Source organism: Triplophysa dalaica, chromosome 6, assembly GCF_015846415.1.
Source record: "Triplophysa dalaica isolate WHDGS20190420 chromosome 6, ASM1584641v1, whole genome shotgun sequence".
Taxonomy (NCBI): Eukaryota; Metazoa; Chordata; class Actinopteri; order Cypriniformes; family Nemacheilidae; genus Triplophysa; species Triplophysa dalaica.
In genome coordinates, this window is record NC_079547.1 from 22,688,388 (window position 1) to 22,711,030 (window position 22,643).

The window sequence follows — 22,643 nt, forward strand, 5'->3', positions numbered from 1 at the left end:
AAAAGACGAGGGCAAGCATGAGAAAAGAATGAGGGTTTAAGTTGTCACTTGTTCTCAACAATGAAAACATTCTTTCGTGATGGGTCATGAACCTCTGTTCTCTGAACTGTACGTTCAGAGTGTCTCTTGTAAATGTGTACTGTAATAAATCGAAAAGTATTATTATTACAAAACATATCTTGAGTAATAAGAAAGAATCCGCCTATAGTCCATTGTTAAGATTTACCATCTAATGTTAGTTTTCATTGAGCCGTTGCAATGTTAATGCAGCAGCACCGTTCGCGTTTGCTGATTGGCTGATGCAAGGAAGCAGGCCAATCAGGGATTAGATCATCTTCAGCGAGCGGAAAAGAAGCTCGAAGCTTTCGTCATTCGGCACCACACCAATCATAGTCCTAAGCGTCACGTCTTCTGGTCAATGATTGGCTGCCGTGGGCCGGATAGTGAAGAATTATAAAACCCATCGCCGCACGAGTATCTACAGTAGGTTATGTTTCACGGCGCCGCGTCTTTCTCCGCAAGACCAGATTCAACCACGGGCAACGGCGTATAGAACCTGCATGTGTGTAACTGCGTTTTAAAACGTTTTCGGCAGCCGCCCTGCATTACGAGAGTCCGCGCTCGTGTCTCATTCTCAATTCAGACAGGTGAGGTGAATTTCCACGTTCATTTGTGATGACTTTCATCACGCGGTTTAAACGTTACGTTGTATTCACGTCAGTTTTGATTGTTGATGTTAACGTGTTGCATCACCATTTCATGTAACGTTATAACTCGTGTTGGGTTTTACGAACGTTGTTTCCTTAATTTGGTGTCGCCTCGTAATGCATCCGTCGGATATGGACATGTGTGTTGTGGTCAGGTCTGGACAGGGGACAGCACCGGAGTTACGAAAGCACAAGGCACTGTATTAATTCGAGCATCTGGGTCACGCACAAGGTGGTTACTGGATTCTTCAATGGGATTTTGCGTAATCTCCCGTCAATGAAATCCCCTTTTAATGTCTTTGGGGTGCTCGCGCATCCTGCCAGTTAAAGGGGCGGAGTGGCCGGTCTCGCCTTGCGAGTACGACCGTGAACTACGAAACCGACAAGATCTCGTCGCTATATCTGGAAAGGTCTGTGGGGGGCTGACCACCTCGAACAGATTATACACTTTAGAGCATGAGTTTGACGGCTAATTTTGGCCATTTGCGAACGTCTTTCGTAAAACGCATAGTTAGGTAAGCACGTAAGCGCGAGGCTCGCTGTCACGGTTATCTCCGGAAGTTTGAATGTGACAATGTTACGCAAGTCCGCGTCTTTGACAGCGTGCAATTCTATCATTTTTTGCTTCGGTTTGTTAATAATTGTTTGATTTTGACGCATCACGTTCTAGACGTTGACCCTTTGTTAAATTTGCCTGTTTGTGACATCAGACTTGGACCACTTTTCTTGTCATAAACCCACTCGGACACAGAAAACGTTTCGTACGTAACTATGCTTCAAGCTCACACGCCCCCTCTGGACCCCGTAAAAACCAGAACCCACGTGCGACATAATCATGCACTCTTGTGGGCTTCAAATCGGATGAAGAATATAAGTTATATTAAAATTGGCACACAATTTCATTCACATGGTGTGGTTACCAGTCAGCATGACTCAGCGAATATTACGTTGGTTTAAGATTTCTGCAGAGTCATTGTCAACCAAACTGAAGCTGTTATATAACAACACTGCACTTTTCCTGGAACACTGTATTCATACTTCTTTTTGTTGTGAGATAAGACATTCAAATTGTGTTTATACCCATTTTTACGATGAGAATTTCCACAATATTTTTTTATTTATATATATTTTCTTTACTTGGAATGCCTGCTTGTAGTAAGCCCTCTGTCAAAATCATGACCAGCGGCAATGGAACTACGTGCAGTCTTTTCATACCAGACATGTTCAAAGGGTCATTTAATAGGTGATGACAGGCAGACAACTAAAATGTCATGTCCTTATTTAAAGCACAAAGAGAGGGGTGGGTTGTATGGTTATGATGTTAGGCCCAGAATGATACTTGACTTAATCTCCTTTTGCTTTTAACAGGTGAGACGATATGGAGCTTCATAACAAAGACACAAGTTCTGATGACATCCTGCCTGTTGTCATTATCGGTAAGAGTCTTTGTATTTTGGTTTTGATGCTTGTTTTTTGCTTTGCGTCTGGGTGGTTATTAGGTGATGCTCATCTTTCCTGTGATAATTCATTGATGTTTTGCTTCTGTTTTACTTTCATTTATGTTAGGGCTGGGCGGAATGAAGGATTGCCGTTAACCGTAAGATATTTTTCTATTCCGTGTATTCGCGGAATGTAAACAAGTAGGCGTGGTTGGCTCGGCGCTCTGCAATTTGAGTTATTTTGAAAAAACATGTTAACTAATGCACCCTTAATAAATGACTAAATCATCAATTGCAGTGCTCGTGCAGGGGTGCAGGGATTTGCGCGCTGCGGCCGTGTAAACTTTAGGTGAAACTAGGATTAAAGTGCGCGATGATGATGCTCGACGCTTTGACGTGCCGTAAACACTCGTTTTGGGAGAAATGTGCCGAGTCACCAGAGACTCGCGGTGCAAAGACAAGCGTGAGAATAAACAAACCTAAAGACAGAGAGTCGCAACACACTAAAAGGGCTCATCTTGTATAGAAAGTGAAGAGCGATGATGACTCTACAGTACAAACCCCCACTAGTTAATAACACCAGTCTATACTATACTCATTGTTTGTGTATATATTAATACTACATTGATAAACATGTTGTCTTTCGTCCTACTGTTTACATATGATATAGCCAGAAGATAAATATAAAGAAATAATAAACATTATTATCAGAACTTAATTTGAAATCTTTAGTACATTTTCACAACTTCCCAACATTATAAATAAATAAAATCAATAACAAAAGAGGTATAAGATATAGAATTATTATGGGAGGTTGTTACCGTGAAATATATAGTTACCAAGAAATAAAATGACTTATTCCGTGAAATAGGTTTGTCATTCCGCCCACCTCTATTGCTAACTAAACAAACTGGCCAATTTTTAAACACTTTTTATGTTTTGAGGACAAATTGCTCATGTTGTACTCATCAATTTCATTGAATGAAAGCATTCTCTAAATGAACAGATTTTTTATATATGTACACATTTCAGAAAGTCCCATCCTCTTTTCAATTTTCACACGTTCTTTCAAGAAACCTGTTTTTCTAACAAAAAATGTGGTTGTTGTGGACCGCATTTCTAATTTCCCCCTGCATGGCTTTGTTTCTTACAGGTAATGGGCCATCAGGGATTTGTCTTTCGTATTTACTGTCGGGTTACACACCTTATCTATCCACCGACGGCTGCCATCCCAACCCCATTTTGCATAGCAAACTGTCAGAAAACCCCAATCTGTCTTTGTTTGACCAGGTAATGAACACAAATATTTATATAACAACTGCTTCTTAGTGTTGATTTTCAGTCAGCTTTTGACTGCATACCATGCAAGTCTCAACAGAGTCAATTACTGCTCAAGTTATCATAATAATTACCACCACAGTGAATGGCAGCTGCATGTGTTTGCATAACGTACGAAGCAACTTTTTGCATGTTCCAATCTGCATTATAAAAAAATCATTATGCTCAAATGAATATTTTTATGTGCATATAGGATCTAGAGTACCTGTGTGAGGGTGTGGAGGGTCGTTCATCGAACCCTGTGGCTGTGCTTTTCGATGCCCTCTTGCTCCCTGACGGAGACTTTGGAGTGGACTGCCCCTCACCACTGAGATGGCGATACGAGCCGGAAAGAGCAACACCCCACCTTGTATTGGGAAAGGGACCACCTGGAGGGGCCTGGCATGTAAGTCATCACACTTCAACAACCTTTTACTTTAGTTTATGAAATTAAGCGGCATTTAGGGCTGAGGTATATGTTCTTCTGAGGAGAAGATATTTTGAAGAAAGTTTGTAACTGAACAGTGCTGGCACTCATTCACTTCTATTGTATGGACACAAAACCAATGAAAGTGAATGGGTGCCGGTTAAAAACATTCTGCAGAATATCTTCTTTTGTGTTCTGAGGAGGGAAGAATTTCATACAGGTTTGAAATGACAAGCGGGTGAGAAAATGTATGGAAGCAAATAAGAGACATAATATTTTGAATACTTGAATACTTGATTTTGAATTATTTTACTTTGGAAACCATGTATCTGAATGTATTTGTTTCAAATTTACCTCTATGAAATTTAAATAAGAAATTTCCTGATTTCCAATTTAAAAACCTGAATTTAATGCTCACAAATTCAGATACAAAAAAAATCAACTAACAGAATTTCAGATAAAATACATTCAGGTTGATCAAATTTGATTGCTTCTTATTCAGATCTCAAATTTCAAGTTAATATTTTTCAAACAAAACATGTCTAATTCGACCACTCAAATTCAGATCGAAAAATTCAAGTTAAATATTCACATGGTGACATCCGGGCTACCCAGGATAGGAAAAACAGTTGAGCCCAGAGCCCGTCTGCAATTGAACCGAACCATTGAACCGAACCATTGAACCGAACCGACGTCGGTCGAAAAATAATAATAATAATAGATCCAAAAAAATAATTAGCAACAACATACTTTTGTTCTGTAGAGTCTGATTGTACATAAACAGCAAACTTACCGGAGCGCCTTCGTTTTAGAAGTCATCTTCTTAACAGGTTTAATATCCGTGCCTTGGCCTCTTCTTGGATCATGACAGACAGTCAGGTTGTCGTGCTCTGATAGGCCGCCAGACGTCGGTTCATTGGTTCGGTTCATTGGTTCGGTTTAATGGTTCGGTTTAATGGTTCGGTTCAATGGTTCGGTTCAATTGCAGACAGGCTCTGGGCTCAACTGTTTTTCCTATCCTGGGTAGCCCGGATGTTACCATGTGAATATTTAACTTGAATTTTTCGATCTGAATTTGAGCAGTCGAATTAGACATATGTTTTCTTTGAAAAGTATTAACTTGAAATTTGAGATCTGAATAAGAGCAATCAAATTTGATCAATCTGAATGTATTTTATCTGAAATTCTGTAAGTAGATTTTTTTTTTTATCTGAATTTGTGAGCATTAAATTCAGGTTTTTAAATTGGAAATCAAGAATTTTCATATTTAAATTTCATAGAGGTAAATTCGAAACAAATAAATTCAGATACATGGTTTCCAAAGTAAAATAATTCAAAATCAAGTATTCATAGGCTGTTAAATTTCAAAACATTATGTCTCTTATTTGCTTCCATAAAAATGGGACAGAATTTTCCTTTTTGGGTGAACTTTCCTTGAATTAAAGCTATAGTAACTTTCATGCAAATAAAAGTTTTTAAAATATAATATAGATAAATAATTTATATTATATATGATATCATTATAGGTTTTATTCTCAAAAGAACAGCCCTTCAGGTCTGATGGGATGAGGCCTCATGTGATTCAATGTTAGCATTTTTGTAAACAACTTTTCTATTGAGTGTTTCTATCTGGTGATCAGATTCTTTTAATCTGCTTGCAGTTTGTTACAAAGCAGCTTGTGAAGTTGTTGATTATTTTGGTTGATGCCCGCAGGCAATGGAGGGCTCGATGTTGACGCTCAGCCTGGCAAACTGGATGGAACTCCCTGGTCTGAAGCTTAAGGACTGGATGAGAGATAAAAGAAGGTATTAAAATGTAGATTGTAAACGCTGTGAAAGCGAATGAAAGCATTCCTAGTAAACAGGATTCCAAGGCAGTTTGTTTTAACTTCCTTCTAGAATAAACTATAAACTCTACAGAGAAGTTTCTGTCAAGTCTAAAATCTATTTAAAAAATAATTTGACTGATTTACTGAGTTCGTTTTAGAATTTTTTTTTATTTTTAGGCTGCTACTACAATGCATGTTATGTATAAAAGTTGATGCATAAAGAATACCTCAAACATTGAATCTAGACTAAACGCCTAAAACAGGCAAAACTTATAACGGATTTGTATCTTCATGTGTTTATTAGAAATTTACGTAACGACAGAGCCACACCAGCTGAGATTGCGTCCTACTACCAGCACTACGTGAGTGAAATGGGACTGGGGAAGAGATTTGCTTGCGGCACCACAGTGACGTCAGTCCATCGGGTTGCACTGGAATCCGGCCGCACCGTTTGGAAGATCCAAGGTTTCCAAAAGAGAGCCAAGGGAGGTGAAGAACAAAAAGAGTTGGAGGTCCCTTTCTCTGTTTATGCAGAGAATGTTGTGCTTGCCACAGGAACCCACGACATCCCGGCCCGTCTGGGCGTGGAAGGTGAGAATCTTCCCTTTGTGTGCCACAGCTTCTGGGAGCTGGAGGCTGCTATATCCTCGGGACGTTTGGATCGAGCCTCCGAACCGGTTCTTGTGGTGGGTGCTGGGCTGACAGCGGCAGATGCTGTTCTCGCAGCTCACCACTTGAACACGCCTGTATATCACGCCTTTCGGAGATCTGTGACCGATCCGGCACTCATCTTCAACCAGCTGCCCAAGCTGCTCTACCCGGAGTACCACAAAGTGCATCAGATGATGATCCAACAGCAACACAAAGAGGAAGGGAAGGTGGTAATTCTTTCCAACCCACCTGTCACTTCACCTTCTGATAGTACAATCCCTTACACCAGTTACCCAGGTTACCTCAGCTTCCCAAATCATCGTGTGGTTGCCTTCAAGTCTGATGGCAAATGTGTCCTAGAGGGTGAAGGAGGGCAACAAGCCACTCTCCAGGTGTCAATGGTGCTTGTTCTGATCGGTGCCCATCCGAACCTGTCATTTCTCTCAGAACACGGCCGCCCGCTGGGGCTGGATCCCGAAGAGCCAATTAGCTGCCGCCGAAATGCGTTGGATGTGGATCCATACACATATGAGTGCTCGAAAGAGCCGGGTATGTATGCCATGGGGCCACTGGTGGGTGAAAATTTTGTGCGCTTTCTGAAAGGTGGTGCTCTGGCTATTGCATGTGACATTGCACGTAAACACAAAACGGAACGACAAAGTACGACAGAAAACTCCAAAACAAGCTTATTGGTTAATCAGTTGACCAGCTGCAACTTGGAGGCATAAAAAAAGCATCGGGACCATAAAAGGTGGAAAGACTTAAGCGAGCGAAAGGTGGGATATTTTAAAAGGATCTGGAGCCGTTTTTGCCACCAGCTTCCATCAATGAATGCTCGAATCACTCTGGAACCATAAGCTTATGGAGAAGTACTCATTGTACTGCCCCAAGTCATAGAAATGTGGAAGAGCAGGATTTGAACTGTAAATGCACTGACATAGATTTTTGTTGTAAATATTTGACCAATCTGTACGTGAGTCTAAACATTGACAGACGGAAGGTGCTTTTACGACTTCAGGGTTTTTTCTTGAACATGCCTGCTCACCAGAAACACTAATCTAGTTCTTATGGCAGTTGTCTCATGTTGTGCCAAATTAACGTTTGTACTCGCTGTGTGTTTTTTTTTTTTTTTGGGTCAGAACATTTTCTTCATGTGATGTGAGAAACTCCAAACTAAACTTTGCCAGGCAAAAGTGTGGATGTATCATCTTGGTACTAACATGCTGGTTTTCGTTCTTGTTCAGAAAAATAAGCACCACACCTTTTCTTTTTTATAAATATGGCTTTTATATTTGTTCATTATTCTTTTTCAGCAGTGTTATTTGGGTTAACGAACCAGCATTACAAGATTTTCTACTACCTAAAAATGTTTCTCTTCTGGACATACTAGTAGAGTATGCTACTGTCTGTAGGTTATACCTACGAACTGGAACAGATGGTCTAAAGTGAGGACTTGTGAGGAAAGTCTTTGATTCTTTTACTGCTCTTACTAATGCCGAGTTCACTTTGCCGTCGTTGCATTGATGTTCTTATCACACTGCATGACTATCTGGGGTAGCGTTCAGATGCTCCAGTGTTCATATTGAACGAGGGATTGGCGATAGATTACACAATGATAACTTAACAATAGGTCAGAATCGCCGACAACTGTCTGGTCTGCAAACAACTTTTGACAACCAAGCGTAATTTTAAAAAGTGAAACGTAATATCAGAGTTCTCATGCGACATTTTGCCTTGTATCTTGCCGTCTCATTGGCTGTAGGTCATCGCCGTTGTATTTTTCAGTCAGAACTTATTTCACACATAAGGATTTTGAGTCGCTGACAAGTGCATGTGTTTAGCATGGAAAATATTTAGCGACGTGTCCCCCACTCTCTCAGATCACATCTTTAATAATTCACAATGAGTGATTGTCACTCACTTAAGTGAAACGTGTCTGTGATTTCTCAAAACCTGTCTGCGACTGAAAATCGGGGCCAAAATCATGCAGTTTGAACTCGGCATAACAGGAAGCCAAAACCTCTGTGAGGTCAGCCTGCACTTACAAAACAAACCACACGAGGGCTTTGTGCGCACAGCAACTACAAAGCCAGTTATGTCCTTCAGACATGATTATCCTTGTGTGTTAACTTGATTACATTGTGTAAATAAATGTGGCCTATATAACATGGTTATTAATAAAATGAGATTCATGGCCCATATGTAACTTTGCCTACGAGATTAATTTTGTGTCTCACCTGTCAATGAGTCATGTTTTTAAAGGTGAGGGATTTCTGTAAAATGTTGCTCAATTAAATATTGAATGCATATCATGTTTGTGTAAGAAAGTACTAATTGTCTCTATTTTGAAACATGGATTTAATTCTAAAATCTCAGTTTGCTGTGTGATTTGCCTCTTATTATCCCTGGCAGCTCTAATTTGAGAATGTTGAGAATGAAAAATTGTTAGTCATTTTCTGAAAAAAAAAAACTGAAGTTAAGTACATGAGTTGATGCTCTCAGCCAGTATTAAAACGAGTAAGAAAATGCAACATTGTGTCTTTGTTTATTGTCTTCAATACTACTTCTATTTTTTTATTTAGCAGTTCGTATGTATACAGGTCTTGTTCAGCATACACAATATGATAAATAGTGTTTGTTGTATAGTTCAGGAATAGCAAAAAAAGTAAAAACAAAGAAAAACAGTGTGTGTATTGAGTGAGAAACGTAAAATTTAGAAATAATTACTGGACAGGTTAAAAAAAAAAGAATTTCATATGTATGATAATATGTGTGTATATATATATATATATATATACAGTGGGTACAGAAAAGTATTCAGACCCCCTTAAATGTATCACTCTTTGTTATATTGCAGCCATTTGCTAAAATCATTTAAGTTCATTTTTTTCCCTCATTAATGTACACACAGCACCCACATATTAACAGAAAAACACAGAATTGTTGACATTTTTGCAGATATATTAAAAAAGAAATATCACATGGTCCTAAGTATTCAGACCCTTTGCTGTGACGCTCATATATTTTACTCAGGTGCTGTCCATTTCTTCTGATCATCCTTGAGATGGTTCTGCCTTCATTTGAGTCCAGCTGTGTTTGATTATACTGATTGGACTTGATTAGGAAAGCCACACACGTGTCTATATAAGACCTTACAGCTCACAGTGCATGTCAGAGCAAATGAGAATCATGAGGTCAAAGGGACTGCCTGCGAGCTCAGAGACAGAATTGTGGCAAGGCACAGATCTGGCCAAGGTTACAAAAAATTCTGCTGCACTTAAGGTTCCTAAGAGCACAGTGGCCTCCATAATCCTTAAATGGAAGACTTTTGGGACGACCAGAACCATTCCTAGAGCTGGCCGTCCGGTCAAACTGCGCTATTGGGGGAGAAGAGCTCAAAGATCACTGTGACTGAGCTCCAGAGATGCATTCAGGAGATAGAAATAAGTTCTAGAAAGTCAACCATCACTGCAGCTCTTCACCAGTCGGGGCTTTCTGGCAGAGTGGGCCGACGGAAGCCTCTCCTCAGTGCAAGACGCATGAAATCCCACATGGAGTTTGCTAAAAAAACACCTGAACAACTCCAAGATGGTAACAAATAAGATTCTCTGGTCTGATGAGACCAAGATGGAACTTTTTGGCCTTAATTCTAAGCGGTCTGTGTGGAGAAAACCAGGCACTGCTCATCATCTGTCCAATACAGTCCCAACAGTGAAGCATGTTGGTGGCAGCATCATGCTGTGTGGGTGTTTTTCAGCTGCAGGGACAGGACGACTGGTTGCAATCGAGGGAAAGATGAATGCTGCCAAGTACAGTGATAATACAACCAATATAACAAATATAATAAAGAGTGAAAAATTTAAGGGGGTCTGAATACTTTCGATACCCACTGTATATATAAAGAACCGTGTGTACATGATGAATGAAAATTCTGTCATGAGTTACCCTCCAAACCTGTATCAATTTCTTTGTTTGGTTGAACAAAGATATTTGAAAGAATGTTAGCAACTGGGATGTCTAAGGCGCCATTGACTACCAAAGTATTTTTTTTATAATTTTTTTGTTCTGTTGCACAAAAAAGTGGATATTTTGAAGAATTTAGTCAAACAAACAGTTCTGGGGCACCTTTGACAATTTTTTTTTGTGGGGGATGATTTCCCAGAAATCTCAATTGCTAACATTTTCCAAATATCTATGTTTAACTGAATAAAGAAATTGATGAAGGTTTTGAACAACTTGAGAAATTTCATTTTTTTTGTGAACTATCTAATGGGCAACTGTTAGTGGGACTTCTGAATATACCTGTTATGGCCATGTTTACATACTGTATACAATTTCACTTAGTTTTAGGAGGCAGGACACTATAGTCCGTAATTATAGTTCAGTTTTATTTTTATTTTTAATATTTTTTCTTCATCAAAAATATGAAGAAAAACATAAACATAATTTTGTTGTGTGTGTTTGTCATTTGATCGTGTATTTTTATAATACTGTATAAGTTTTATATCTTTTTATTTTAGTTCTTATTTAGGTTCTGTTAAGAATTTTAGTGCTTTAACTTCAACTTAGCCTATTTTAGAATATTGCTAAGTTAATATGTATCATTTTTGTTAAATTCGAGTTTTTCAAATTCTATTTTGTGATATTTTGTTTGATTTAAAATAAAAAAATGTTTCGTTTTAGTATACTATGATAACCATGCACAGAATATCACAGTAATTATACAGTACACAAGTATTCCAGTCCCAACATAGCTCAAATCTGTGAAACACTCCTGAACTGTTTGTTTTACCATAAGATGGCAGCAAATCATCGCTCTGGACAGTGCAAGTGTTAAAGTGCATTAAACTATTTGAAGTGCCTTTTAAATATTGCTGGAATAATATACTCATGTACATTTGCATTGTATACAGTGTTAATCTACAGTATGAACTTTGCGTTCGTTTTCAAACAAATATACTATACAATATTTGTGAATGATCCAACCTCTTCTGGACTAATATCCTCAAATTAACTAGGGCTGCTAAATTGAAATAGCCCTTATTACACTAACGACTAACCAACTCAAATGATCATGCTGTAAATGTGTAGATGCCCACTGTGTCCAAGGTGACCTCTCTTTTCTTAGCAGAGAGACAGGTGGCCACTAGAGGACGTGATGCTGAATTGATCATGTCTGTGTTGCTATGAGACCGTGCTGAGCTGAGAAGTGGACTCATTTTGTAATATCAGGTAATGGCAAAGGGTTGTGTAACATTACAATGATGCCGACTCGTATATGTGATATGAAAACCCACTTCTTTGTAGAGAAATATAACATGATACAGTTATGTATCATTCTTCCTATCTCTGTCCGTTCAACCACATCTCTCACAACATTTAAAAAACTACTTAAAACCCATCTCTTCTGTGAATACTTGACAAACAAATGAGAAAAAAAATACACTAACCCTTTCTCTCAACAGGTAGTGGTCTAGCTTTTGTTGAAACCAGTAACTTTGTATTGGCACCTGATGTATTATGCCACCTGTATGAACTATCGCTTATTGCTCCTAAACTCTTTGTAAGTCGCTTTGGATAAAAGCGTCTGCTAAATGTCTAAATGTAAATGTAATGTAAATGTTATGAGTTGGTCTATCTGTATTCAAAGGGGTATGTTTAACCAAAGAATAAGAAATACAATTAAATTAAATTGTATTTCTTATTTTTTATAACCACTGTCTTCTTTGGATGTACATGAACGTGTTTAAAAAAGAAATAAACAACGCTTACCATTGCGCAAGAGAAAATTTGCAAGGTAAAGCATGCTTCTGTTGACGGCAAAAAACTTTGACGGAAAAGGACGAAGATGCCCGAAGCGTTTACGCCCCGCCTCCACCTTCGACTTCGTGCGCCAGGAGATCCTCACAAAACGAATGGAAAGCGAGAGAGCGAGTCATGAGTGAATAATGTTTACCACTCACACCGTGGAATGTATTAGAGGTCGTAACTTTAGTCAGGTACTGCGGTATTAATTTCGCTCGAAAGGCCCATTCAGACCGCCACCGCTCGAAATCAATACACTTGAGGATACAGCGACGCGAACGACTGAATGAAACCATGAGGAATAAAAAGCGCGGAGATCGTTACGATCTAAACTAACATTACTATCGATCCGAGTTTTTGAAAACGCCGAGCCAGGTACTTCGGCGCTGACTTCCAACCGACGTTTTTTTTTTGCTGTCGTACCTGTGCTTACGTGGCACTTTTTATTCGCGGAGACGAGTTTAAAACACCTCAGGTTTTACCTGTTTTGTGTACTTTTTACCGTGGCGACGCGATGTGTTTTCAGCGGTTTAGTAAGTTGCGCGGCTAGCACTAGTTTACTTACGCCGGGCGGCCAGTCAGCGCGCTAACTGCGCGACAACCTAGCAACGCACTCTTTTCACGCGTAATTCGCCGTATTTTGATTTATTCGCAACGACGTTCGGAGACAGCCACGTACCGCGCCCTTTAAACGTTGACAGCAGATTTCGAGCCGGGCTTTCGTCGGAAGGAGAAGTGTCAAGGCGACGTGCGTGTTTTTTGGGCAGCTAAAATGGATGCAGGAATGGAGAAGGAGTGCAGCGCTCTGGGAGGGCTCTTCCAAACCATCATGAACGACATGAAGGTGAGTCCCCGTTACATCAAAATGATACACAGATGCTTTGATTTACCTCAACGCCGTGGGTGGTTTGGGGTTCTGCTTGGGCAAATGCACGGAATAAGTTATTTTCCAGCTGTTTTGGAGGGTTGGCAACAGTTCTGTGGTTGGCCGGCTGCTGATACATGTGATGTGTGTCTGTGTCCCCTTCAATTCACCATCTGTGTATCTGGATGTGTGCGTTCATCTGCAAGTTTAAAAGATGGTGGTGCTTTCTTATGTGAAATTTCGGGAAATATTAGCCTATTCTAGTTTACAGTTCCATCCTTTGGACAACGAATGTTATGGGCACCATAAGTACTATGGTAGTTTTCTTGTCATAGGTTCCTTGGAGTTGCATAGATATATGATTATTTTGTACCAGGATATATGTCTATAAGATCAATTAATATAAATAACATGTATTTTGTAGCATAATGAAGTACATTAGACATGATACATGGACATGGGAATCATATTTTTCCATGGTGTATTACCATCAATCGCATCCCATCTAACTGAGTTTAACATGGTCCTATGGGAATATAATGACAAATTTCTGGAAAAAGAGACCGTATCAATTTAAGTACCATGTTAATATAATAGGCTAATAATGTAATTCGTGTAGATGTCATTATACCACAAGAACAATCGGCTTATTTCACATTTACCAAGTGAATCACACCAACTACACTGTATCATAATCTGTCATGATGTTTAACAGTCTTAACACATGCTATAACGTTATGCATTTATCTCTAGCCAGCAGGGGCGATTGACCCTTGTATGATGTCCATATTTCTCTCAAAAAGAAAGTTGTCATTTTTGGTACCTTGTATAAGATAAGCGTGGACCAAGAACCTGGAGCATATACGGTATATCGTGTTTTTACATGCATATACAATGTTCGTTCTTGTCCATTATAATAACTGACTAATCATTTGCCTAGTAGAGAACACACAGTTGTGTGTGTGTGCACAGGTGAGCGGGAAGTTATTGTGCGCATGTCATATCCTGTTGTAAACATTGCTCGATCTATGAGTCAAGAATTGTTTCTATAACACACAAAAGCTTTTTGACGTTCTCATGCAACTTCATGTTTATGAAATGATGAAATTTTTGCTTGGTGTAACATTACAAAACTATACCAACTATACCTGATTTGATTGTCGATGTTTCAAAACATATTTTGTTTACTCCCTGAAATCCAAGTCAGTTATAAGTTTTGTGCTTTTGCCTTTGGTTTGATCTTGTTTACTTTTAGTGTTTATGAAAATGGACAGAAAACTGTGCAGGTTTTGAGTAAGTGTGTAATGTTTGAACCTGGAGTTAGTAAAAATTTTAAATGACATTTTTAAATGTTACTTAAGTGTTTACCTTTTGGGGCTGCTGTGTATCTTGCCTAACATTTAAAGAGTAGGTAGCATATGATCATGAAAATGACATTTCATGCAGTCTGTTATGTTGCCGTGTTTGAAAGTAAGCTGTCTGCCAAGTTGTAAGTCCGAAGGTGAATAAATAAGAAAGTTATTTGCTTGTAAAAATGGGAGTCGACTCTGAATCGCACAAACGAGACGTGAACTAGTACACCCTTATATCTACGTCACTATACATAGTCCCCGTATTATTTCGACTACCAAAGGAAGAACGTCTGAGGGAGAAATGGTTACAATTCATTTTTCGAAAGATACCAAAGGAGCATAACCCCAGGGTTTAACTGTGCGGGCATCATTTCACCGAAGATTGCTTTAATAATATTGGCGCGTTCACTGCAGGGTATGTGAAACGACTATCCTTGAAAGAGGGTGCAATACCAACTCTATTTGGTATTTTAAGAAAAAAATATTTTATTTCATTGATGAGCAAAAGCACAACATGCATGTTGTCACACTGAGTGTTTATATGACAAGAGTTGTCACTTGCCACTGACAAACATCCTGCTCCAGTCGTGGTGGAATTGTGTGGATTAGCGTCTTCTGATGCTTCCTCGTCAGACTCGGGCTCAAATTGGTACGGTAAAATCGCTGCCATCTTGACATCCAACCACATGTAAACCGTAATCCTGTAATGATGGTAGTGGGGTTCCATTTGCGCCTAATGATGGACGCGTTTGACCAATAACAACAGACTACACCATCTGACCATTCACATGACACAAGGTTACCGGGTAGGCGGGGCATAGACGGATGAATCGTGGAACGAATCATTTGAGAGTCAGTTAAGAAGTAAAGTACGAATAACTGCCTATTATTACGACATTAAAGTGTTTAAAAACATTGTATTTACATAAACTTGTTGTTGGACACTCCATAAACCAAAGTAGGGCCTAAAAAAACATATGCTAGGTACTCTTTAATGTAGAGTATGTTTCTAGTCGTTGGTTTATATTATCAGATGTACATTACATTGCTGCTTATCAGTCCTGAACATTTTCTTCTCAAGTTATTAGGACAAGCAGCTTTATATTTTTCTGCATTTAAGTGTATTTTTATGGTTTCATTTGCACTCATTTGACGCATACTCTGACAATAAACAGAGATGCAAATGTCTTCTCAGAGTCTTGGTGATTCATTTGTATGCAGGCTGTTAATGTGGAAATAGGTCTCTGGACTCGCCGGAAGGGGGAAGTGTACAGGATATCCCCATGTTTGTGTGTGTGTGTGTGTTCTCGCGCACATGCATTTGCGTGCATGGAACTCTATGATTCACAGAAAAACAGCTGTAGGGCATAGGCTACTTTGGGCTTATTAATACTCAATAAATATTTTATGTATATTACTTACGTGCAGGTGTAAGCTGAGAGAGATATAAGATATAGATACTAGACCAGATTAGAGACTTTACAGGAATAGTTTACCCAAAAGTGAGTGTTTTGCCGTTGTCTCATAGTTTACAAGGAAAGTGTCCTTGTTCTGTGGAACTCAATTTGAGATATTTTTCTAGATGGCTATCAAACCCATAAAGCCCCAGAAAGTTAGTCCGTTTAACTCATGCTTGTTCCAATTTAGGTAGAATGGCAAAGAGCAGCTTTGAAATTTTATGAATAAAGGTGTCATATGGGTGAGTAAACGTTATAGTGCACTTTTTTATCTTATCCAAATCTGAAAATGATCTCATAATATACTCAAATTGAAAAATACAATTAATATTAAGAGAATATTAAATAAATAATTCACTACGTTTTGATATAAAGTAGATGTAGAGAAGATCAAAGAGGCACATTTTAAAATGGCTTTCTTGGTTCTTGCGAAACAAGAGTTTCATATGGATATTCACGAGACCTTCGAGACGTGCTGCCATACTTGAATTTTAATAGGGCTTATTCCTTTAACTAATCTATTAAGATCAGATCTTGCTTGCTTATTTCCTTATTCTGTAATTGGTTGCTGTGTGATTGCATTATTTTACTGAGGAAGATCTAATTCTAACAGTAATATTGGTCAAGTTAGCATGTTTGAGTTAGCAAAAGCCAAATTGGTATTGTTCTTAACTTGCATTTTGTCATTGTCCTTCCATTACCTACTATGTCTGAATTTGCTGTTTTTTTTCAGAAAACTGAAAAAATACTATACTTTTAAATGATTTCAAACTGTGTTGTCAAAGTTGACAAGCATTTATTAATAGATTTTATTGGTTAAATATTTGCAAAACCCAGTGAAGGGTAACTAAGGGTGACTACCCACATTGATTTATGGCTTAAAAAATAAAAATCACCACCAGATATAAAGATACGATGGACAGCTGCAATGGGTTGGGCTTGGAAATATAAAGTAACTTCATGGCTTTAAACGTTTTAATAATCAAAATACATGAGCATTTTCCGACTGTTGATGTATTTTGGATGCGATGCATGTATCCCAAACTCACAGATGAAGCATTTAACATGCTCAGAGTATCTCACAGCTGCTTGCTCATGTGAAATGTCACTTGCATGGCGAGACAGCACTCAGTTGAAGCGTAGGCTGTGCAATCCAAAAGTGCAAATATAATTTACATGGACAAAATGTCATTTGTTGATCTTGTAAGAATGTTATGCTAGAATAAAAGATATTTGGGAGAAACAAATAGGCTACAGGAGCATTCAAAACTTTTGTGGGTGCTTATCCTGACAGTTTATGGATTCAAGCAAATGTTGCTTGCAAAGGAATGCACATTACTTCATTTTTTCCTATTACACTATTGAGAAATTCATTTTTTTCATCATTGATTCCAAACCAATTTCTCATTTTGCCTCAAGCATTACAGCTCCTTCAACAGAATAAGCATTCCAGTTGCGTAAACAGTTTTCTTACTAACCTGATTGGCGAAACAATACTGTATGGCGTTCAAACGGTTGCATTTCCTCATACCATTAAAGAGATGCGTGTTGTGAACTATTTCTTGGCTTTGGTTCAATGCAACACATTAGCTTTGTTGGTATCATTGGACGACTCAATGTATTTTTTTCAAAGGCATAGCAAAACTCGATCAACAGAATTCAATCCCCACCATTAAAAATACAGTGAAATATTGGTTCCTTTCATAATACACAGACCTGGGTGAAGAGATGTTTCTTTGTAGGGTTCATGAGGTAACAGACTAGACGGTGAACGGGAGGCCAAGCAGGCAACCCGAGAGTTTTCCCCTTCTGTTGCACTGTTTTTGATATGTATTTTAAGGGGATGTTTGGTGTATGGGAAACCTTATTGTCTTAAGATGTTAGAAGCTTGGGAAAGAGCTTTATTTACTTTGGCAAATAAGCAACCGCATTAAAACGTGTTAGAAACATCTAATAAACCAAAACTTGTTATCTGTACGACTACGGCCATTTTGTGACCTTCCCCCTCAACCGGATCACTCTGATCATCAAAGAAGTTTCAACATTTTCGTTGACCTCAGCTCGTCTGTTCCAGAGAAGTTTAGGCGTATTGGAGAAGCTAATGATTTCTGTCCTCCTGGTTTAGAATGGCGGCAGTTAACAGCCGGGGAGCTGCCTGTGTGCATTCCTGTTTCACGACGTTCCCCTCACCAACCCCCCCTCTGACATCCCACGATCTGCCTGTAGCGTGTAAATACTGAAGCTTCCGTGCACAGGCCTGCCTGTGAGTCACCTCTTAAACGCTCTTGTACAGCGTTCAAAGGCCACCCGTGCATCCTAGGACAAGCATATGCACCCACGCAAACCTACAGGACACACCCTCATGTGGACACACCCTCGCAGGTGCCCATTTGAGGCATGCAAAGCTTTTGCTAATGAGAGGCGTTAGACTGTTTAAAGGTCTTTGATATTGAAAGGGCTATGCTAGGCTGTGTTTAGAATGAACTGCTAGCATACTGCACTATACTTTGAGGGCATGTATTAAGATCATAAATGACAAGCATCCCAATTTAGTTTTTAAAGCCTAATATGGGTCACATTGTAATTATTTTATGTTGTGTCAATTTTTATTAAAAAAGTGACAATCTTTCCTTTTTTATTGCAATGTTTTTAGCTCGCAATTATTATTCTCGGATTTGATAATCAAATATAGCAATATTTTTTTTCTCGGTCTCTGGATCAGATCTGCACTTGTAAGGGTGCTGACAGGTTACACCAATCATCATGAAACCCTTCCCTTGGGCTAGGGATGTAACGATTACCGGTTTAATGGTTTACTGTGATAATGACATCCAACGGTAAGTATTACGGCTTGAAATCCTGTCCAGCATCAAACAAAGTTATCATTAGTATAACGTAGATGCAACATGAAACGTTGGTTTTGTTCATTTACGTCAGGAGAGTAAATCAGGAGGATTGACTTTCGGAACAAAATAACGCAAGACATACCTATTTATTTACGTCTGCTCCTGTGAGTTTGTGAAGACAATGCTTCACTGATTAGGACTTTAATCCAGAAATATTTTAAAAGTTTGGTTCCAAAACGTGATAAACTGCATTTAAAAAATCCGCCAAAATCAGTATCAGGTCGGTATTGAAAAGTCACTTTTAAATTTTATGAAAAATTCGTTATTCGCTGTGTTATTCTGTCATTTTTCTCCCTTACTTTGTTTCCACAAACAAACCGAAAATAAAAATGATTTCAAGATTAAGAAGATTAGGCACTTATTGATAGCATTAAAAGATGACATGTTGAATTCATTTTAGGTGCGATGACAGATTGAATGCATTTTTAGTCCAGTGCCTGTATGTAAGATTAATATTGTATTGAGTTCAGAGGCTTCCATATGTGGATCGACTCACTTTGTTGTGCATTCTCTACCTACAGTTTCAATATGAAAAATAACTTTTATATTGATTCAATGGATATTTTACATTTTTTTAAAAATGAGTTAAGGATTTATTGCTTTTTGGGGAAACAATAACTATAAATCATTAAAAAAATCTAAATCTGGATTTGAATTTTTTATGTTATTTGAACCTAAAGATGCCATGAAACAAAAATTGTGGTTTTCATCTTGCCACTTTCTTTGTAAGGAAAACAAATTTTTACTCCATTAAATCAAAATGGATTTATAGCGTTTTGGAACCAACTCGTCATTTACATTTGTGAGAATGTAGATAAACTGACACACGTTTACTTCATATTTCTTTATACAGACCCATCGTTTCTATTGACTTTCCATTAAATGATGTGATATGATATGATTTTTTTTACATTTAAGATTCATCCCTAATTCTGATTGAAACCTCTGCCTGCGAATGCAATGCATGAATCTGTTTTGTTATTTGATACAGTGGACCGACAGGTTTTGTCTTCGCTTTGTCACCAGCTCTTTGCCACGGTAACGGGCAAAGATGAGAAGGTTTGAAGACAAGAAACTGATCATATATTTCTTTCATGCGGTTGAAAGCAGAACTCCGATGGGTCACTTCACAGAAAACATAAAAAGAGCTGAGAGTTTGAGGAAGACATTTGAAGGCGGGTTCTTGTGGGTGGATCATCTTTCAAGTTTCTGACAGGCTCAGGAAATCCCTGGAGCTGTCTGTACAAATCATGGCCACTTGTTTCCTAAGAGATAAAGCACATGTTGTGATAACCTTATGTTCCTGTTACCATGGTTATCAGGGAGATGGTCAGTATGAGAATGCGGACGGGCATCACGTCTACGTTTTACAGTAGTTAACATTTGTTTGTGATGGAAAATAAGGAATTGAAAGTAATGAGAGAGCTGAATAATAGTATTGTTCTGAAACAAGTCATTAGATATTAGACCGCTTCAAGGCCTTTAAAGTTTTTGATTGTTGTTGGTGGTTTGAACGGAGACTATTTCCTCTTATGGGAGAAAAATGTGCAACCATTATTCAGATTTGAGTTTGAATCTCTTCCTATTTCTGATTTGAAATGAAGCTGTAAAACAATGTCTCATAAAATAGCATGATCATGTGATCCTCCAGTAAAACATTTACATAGATTGAGAGGGATTTCAGATACAGGAACTTTATGCTATTATGAAAACAGAGCCCTTTAAGTCCCACAATGAGGGAAATTATAGACCACAATTGCATTTCAACAGTGTCTGTTCATTGTCTGGATGTCAATTCTAGATTTAACAATCATTCAATTAATATTACAGTTTTAATCATGTGGATCTGAAGTGGACAATATGTGGTTTAGGAGAAATCTTTGTCTATGCGTCTTAACATTTGCTATACACTATTTTATGTTTTGCCTCAACATTTTGTTTATGATATCTGGAGTATTCTCTGTTATTGTTTACAGATGAATTAATCAACAAAAAAATTAATTATAATATAACCATTGTATTAATTGCAGATGGAGCAGTCTGCAGTTTATGAGGCGGATACTGCTTTCTTTAAGAAGGATTAGCGGTTACAGATTATCGGTTATTGCAGCATTAGCTTGATTTGGATTATATTTTAAATGAACAATATTGAGCATTTCTTTGGACCAGACTGTTACTGTTTATACATTATACACCTTATCACTAGTCGTGGCATACTTGCTTTTGTTATTGTTTCATCAGGCAGTTGTTTGTCACATTATTGTCAGATGATAAAGCCACAGAGTAAATGCCTGCAATTACTTCTTTATTTTATTGTTTGTTTTAGAAAGGTTTTGCAGCCTTGTTCGCTCGAACTTGGTTGCGACACTCTTGCACCTGTTGACCTTGTAACCAGGTTTCATTGCATTCCAATAATTTGATACTGATAGTCTAATATCAAGATGAGAAACAGAATGTCCATATGAGGGTTATATATATATATACATATATATATTTGAATCTGTACCTTAATAACATAATTTGTACCATGTGTCATTCGCAGGGATGAGCAGCTTGAATGGATGATTAGCGATAAGGTGCTAATGTTATTCCTAACACATTTCACATCCCCAAATGTCATTTTTTTAAATGAAAACATTCTGTACACGTTTGCCGATGTCTACCAAATTGGCATCTGACGATGCCTACTGTGAAACCTGGCGATAGACAATGACATCGGGGGGTGTGGTTAGGCAGGGGTTGGGGGTACATCAGTTTGCTAGCTGACCAAAACATTAAAAACAAATAAATCAGGGCTACAGACTGCCACTAAACCTCATTTTGGGACCAGTTTTCAAGACAGCGTGAGCATTTTGACAAGTTCTCTCATGCTTGTACAACCTGCAAATTTGGTATTTCTTCCGGTTGTTATTGATGTGGAAAGACAAGTAGATGGTGAGCCCACCAGTTTAGGCAAAGTGTGTGTTATTAGTCAACAGCGCGGTAGGGTTGGGCCAATAGACGATGTCATTGTCCATCGCCGATGGCTGATAGACATGAAGATGTTGAGCCGGGCATTGTGATCCCAACAAATGTTTCACTTTCGTCACATGACTCTCGCTGCTCTGTATGAATATATGAACAAGGCTGAGAGGAAAAAAACTTGCATTGTACAGATCAGACTAGCCTGGCCTTATAAATGTGTAGCTTGCGCTTTATAAAGAGGATCCGCAGTTTGAGAAGACCTGCCTGATTTTATAATTGAATAAAGAAGATACGTGTCTTCTCAGCTCGCATTGTTAGACGACTCGTGTCGGTGTTTGTAGTATAAAGAAGACACGCCTCACTTTATAACTCCTTTATTGAATATAACATCAGAATAAGAAAGAATACAATCAGCCTCACTTTATAACTGTGAAGCATTTTTTTATTGATAGCTCTTGCTAATTCCCTTAAAATGTTTAGAAATTGGAGTCCGTATGTGCAAGTATGTTTCTGTCAGCTTACAATTTTTTTTTGAAGAATTTAATGAGGTTCAATGTAGGTCAACAAATGGATGCCGCCTCAATGTAGGTTGTTTGACAAGTGACCTTTTAAGACTCATTTGAGATTCTGGAAGCATTTCTTCAGGTAATGTGCGGTCATTCATGAGAAAGAAACTTCTGAGGAAAACAAACAAAACGAAAATTTGTTTGATTTATGCAAAAAGTGTGTGGTACTGGACTGGTTGAGTGAGAACAGACTATAACAGTTTGATTAAGGGAACTGCTTTGAACAATACCTTTCATACTTTGTTTGATTCGTAGCTTTGAAATCCAGCTGGCAGCACCTACTTTTGATTTGTTGGTTAACCAGTTAGTCAGCAAAGTTGGATGTGACAACCTGATTTAAAAGGTGAATGACTCATTT

The 22,643-nt window shown here is 38.3% G+C and overlaps 2 protein-coding genes across 5 annotated transcripts in view; both read left to right on the top strand.

Moving 5' to 3' along the window:
• Positions 1-444: 444 nt before the first annotated feature.
• osgn1 (oxidative stress induced growth inhibitor 1) lies at positions 445-8,901 on the top strand. 2 transcript variants are annotated; one of them, XM_056751256.1, is made up of 6 exons: positions 445-647; positions 2,076-2,143; positions 3,300-3,436; positions 3,678-3,869; positions 5,605-5,696; positions 6,024-8,901. In XM_056751256.1, the coding sequence occupies exons 2-6, from the start codon at positions 2,086-2,088 to the stop codon at positions 7,096-7,098; spliced, it is 1,554 nt and encodes a 517-aa protein (XP_056607234.1). In that variant the 5' UTR covers positions 445-647; positions 2,076-2,085; the 3' UTR covers positions 7,099-8,901. The 2 variants fall into 2 exon arrangements, with proteins under 2 accessions (XP_056607234.1, XP_056607235.1); XM_056751257.1 differs by lacking the exon at positions 445-647 and adding an exon at positions 681-1,950.
• A 3,336-nt stretch (positions 8,902-12,237) lies between these two features.
• Positions 12,238-22,643, top strand: part of mtss1 (MTSS I-BAR domain containing 1) — a 45,861-nt gene continuing 35,455 nt past the window's right edge. The window contains exon 1 of one of the 3 annotated variants that reach the window (XM_056750370.1): positions 12,238-13,019. In XM_056750370.1, coding sequence (XP_056606348.1) covers positions 12,948-13,019 — 72 coding nt within the window. In that variant the 5' untranslated portion in view covers positions 12,238-12,947. The remainder of the gene's footprint in view (positions 13,020-22,643) is intronic. The other 2 variants (XM_056750371.1, XM_056750372.1) reach the window with 2 other exon arrangements.

What these genes read in the sequence shown, in the direction of transcription:
- osgn1 (XM_056751256.1), top strand. Translation starts at nt 2,086, where the DNA reads ATGGAGCTTCATAACAAAGACACAAGTTCTGATGACATCCTGCCTGTT. An exon ending in CACCTGGAGGGGCCTGGCAT is followed by an intron (nt 3,870 to 5,604) that starts GTAAGTCATCAC and finishes TGATGCCCGCAG; the next exon opens with GCAATGGAGGGCTCGATGTT. An exon ending in TGGATGAGAGATAAAAGAAG is followed by an intron (nt 5,697 to 6,023) that starts GTATTAAAATGT and finishes TGTGTTTATTAG; the next exon opens with AAATTTACGTAACGACAGAG.